Source organism: Prosopis cineraria, unplaced genomic scaffold (assembly GCF_029017545.1).
Source record: "Prosopis cineraria cultivar Desert tree isolate PC_DT_omini unplaced genomic scaffold, ASM2901754v1 PC12, whole genome shotgun sequence".
NCBI lineage: Eukaryota > Viridiplantae > Streptophyta > Magnoliopsida > Fabales > Fabaceae > Prosopis > Prosopis cineraria.
In genome coordinates, this window is record NW_026555343.1 from 30443193 (window position 1) to 30446185 (window position 2993).

Sequence of the window (2993 nt, forward strand, 5' to 3'; positions counted from 1 at the left end):
TATAATTTTTTTATTTGGGTATTCGGGCTTGGCCCGAATTTTTTCGGGCCTATTCGGGCCGGCCCAAATAGGCCCAAACCTAAAAAAAATACTTTTTTTCCTAAGCCCGGCCCTAAAATTTTTCGGGCCAATTCGGGCTAGCTCGTCGGACTTGGCCCGAATTACCGGCTTTAGGTATAAGGCGTCTAATAACGACGACAAATCAAGTTGCTTCTTGATTCATGATTTGAATTATATATTAGAAAAGTATCATGAAAAGCAAGCATCACAGTTGGGATGATGGTGGACTTGATGGAAGAGTAGCGTGTAATTAAAGCACTTTAAATCATCAAGAGACTAACTAAATAATTAAACGAACTGATTGGTAAAAAAAAAAAAAATAAACATTCATTATCTATCAAAGAATGGAATAAGAGATTTTACCCCATACACGTAAAAAACGTCAAAGTATTTCAAGTAAGCAAAATTCATGTCACTTGATTACATGGACCATAGAGATGAGCCTTATTTTATCACAGTACTATCCACTCTTCGAACCACCATTTTTGGTCTTTTGGAAAGAGAGATTGTGGTTCCTCTCCTCTATAGTCTCTCTACATTATTGAAACAATGGTGCACATCCTTTGCATTGTACGAAAGCTAAGAAATATGCCACATTATTTATAATTTATGAATAGTGTGGCTTATTAAAATTTTCATATTATATATATAATATATATCAGATTACTAATAAATGTGGATTTCATAATCTTCAACTTTACTTAAGGAATAGGTCATGTTCTTCTCTCTGGAAGTCCGATGAACAAATCAGTCTCCACATCCAAAGATGAAATATTAATTTCTGATGTGGATGCTGGATTCACACTCAAATTCTGTCTTGCTTGCTTTGTCATCGGCGCAAACTGCACCCACAAAATCAATGTCTTTCCTTCAAAATTTGATTGTTAGGATATCCAAATATAAATAGATTTAAAACAATGTAAGAGTCCATCATCAGATGAATTAAAGCCAAACTTAATAACTAATATAAAATAAAGAAGAATCATCCATAAACTTAAGTCATATTTTAAATTAAGATATAGTATCCTTCCTACTCTTTGTCCATTTTTCCTCTCCCCCCATTTTTGAGCGGTCATTCACTATTCCTAATACTAATCAATGTCCTTTAGTTCTCCTATCTAAATATTTCCTTAGACTATGAGTTTGCACCCAAAAGTTCAGAGAACTTGATTTTCTTTTTCCTAAAGCCCAAGTAAATGAAATGATTTCTAGATGAAATTTACTACAATCTTACCTTCACAGAGAGCCTTGCATTTTCTTCTGTTTGGGCTTTTTCCTGGATTGTATTCAAAACAAGAGAAGTCAGCAATTTTTTTTTTTGATTATTTTATTGCTGGATAGTCAAATTCATAAATGAAGAAAATCCTAGCCCCACCTCACGAATCTGTTTTTCTGCATTAAAATGAAGAAGATACTACCAAATTTTACTAGTAATTAAACCCTCACTTATATGATTGAAAATATCGTATAGTTACATCAAATCACAAATAAAGGAAATAAAGGGAAAAAAAACCTTGAAGCATGATGTAAAACTTTATATTATGGGCAACAATAGAACATGAAAAATCCAAGGCTAACCATCACACATAATAGTAGTGCAAACCTAAATTAAATGTGTGTGTGTGTGTGAAGGACTTAGTTTTGTTTCACTTAAATAGCTTAAATCTAATATATTTACATGTATGTTTGTGATTGACAATACCTATTAATTTATCAAGTTTGTTAAATTTTGAAGAAACAAAGAGAAAATTCTCCTTAAATTTGAAGTCATTTACAGATCACAATAAAAGTTTTAAATTTTTAATTAAGTCATTCATCACTGCAAACTCCAATCAATATTTACTTTCGTATATTTCTCCCTTAACGAAGTTAACTCAAATCCCATCAAGGCACATGACTAGGGTTTAGAGTTTACAGGGGAGAACAGTTTGATTAAAATTGTTGTTGTTGTTGCTGCTGCTGCTGCTGTTGTGTGTGTGTGTGTGTGTTGTTTGTTTGCTTTTTCTCTCTCTCTGTTTTTTTTTTTTTAAAAAGCTTGCGGGTGGTCTAAATATACATATATATCCACACAATTTTGAAACTATTTCTCAACGGACATCTTACCTTTTCTTTAAGTTTCTCCATTTTCTCCTTAAACATCTGATTCTGGAAAAATAAATTTTGAATTTAGAACTTTACAAAACAAAGAAAAAATTGCATCGTAAAAACATAATATTAAATCTACCTTCCTTTCTTGAACGTTTTTCACACTCTTACGCAGCTGTTCTTCTATCTCTTGCAGCTCTTGTAGGGAACATGAGTTCAAACTTTCTCCTGAGAGTTTCCTAATAAATGATTGAAGTTATAAAAGCAAATTGATTAATTAAGCATGCATTATGAATGAATTTAAAAATATTAGCAATTCATAGAGTAATTCAAAGTTGCTCCTGGAACCGTTTTGAAGCTTCAAGGCGCTCAATCATCTTCCTCATGCCTGCTGTTTGTTGATTTCATTTTCAGACATTAAACAGTAGAATATTGTGTTAATTATAAAGTGGTGCCTATGCAGGAGAAAAAAAATATATAACAAGGAGATGGATACCACATAAAAGAGCCTGGATGGAGATCCATATGAAAAATTGAATACTAATACACTAAAATACAGAACATAAAACTAGGATGTATTTTGTGAGGAGAGATTTTCCATTGCAGAAATATATTGTACCTTCGTTTGGGATGAAACAGTTTGTCACAAAATAATTTGGGACAAATTTTTCTTTTTCTTTTTTAGACACATTCCACCACATGTTCGCAGTGTAAAATCAATTACAAACACACACATAAACAAGCACCTAAAACACATTTAAATATTCCCTTTTGTCTTGTTTATAAGGCACTTTAACAAAATCACATGTGGGTTAAGAAATATGGTTAAAATTACATATTATTCACAA

General features: G+C 31.9%; 1 protein-coding gene across 1 annotated transcript; it reads right to left on the reverse strand.

The window, feature by feature from the left end:
* Window positions 1-428: 428 nt before the first annotated feature.
* LOC129287467 (MADS-box protein SOC1-like) lies at window positions 429-2544 on the reverse strand. The gene is made up of 5 exons (XM_054923630.1): window positions 2494-2544; window positions 2285-2384; window positions 2164-2205; window positions 1295-1336; window positions 429-902 (listed from the first exon to the last, which is right to left on the reverse strand). Exons 1-5 carry the CDS (start codon window positions 2529-2531, stop codon window positions 774-776), a joined length of 351 nt encoding a protein of 116 aa, XP_054779605.1. The 5' UTR covers window positions 2532-2544; the 3' UTR covers window positions 429-773.
* Between the last annotated feature and the right edge of the window lie 449 nt (window positions 2545-2993).

Bases quoted from the DNA above. Each gene is read 5' to 3' on its own strand.
- LOC129287467 (XM_054923630.1), bottom strand. From the start codon at position 2,531: ATGAGGAAGATGATTGAGCGCCTTGAAGCTTCAAAACG. The intron at 2,385-2,493 runs GTTCCAGGAGCA...ATCATTTATTAG, and splicing joins CGCCTTGAAGCTTCAAAACG to GAAACTCTCAGGAGAAAGTT. The intron at 1,337-2,163 runs GTAAGATGTCCG...AATACAATCCAG, and splicing joins TGGAGAAACTTAAAGAAAAG to GAAAAAGCCCAAACAGAAGA.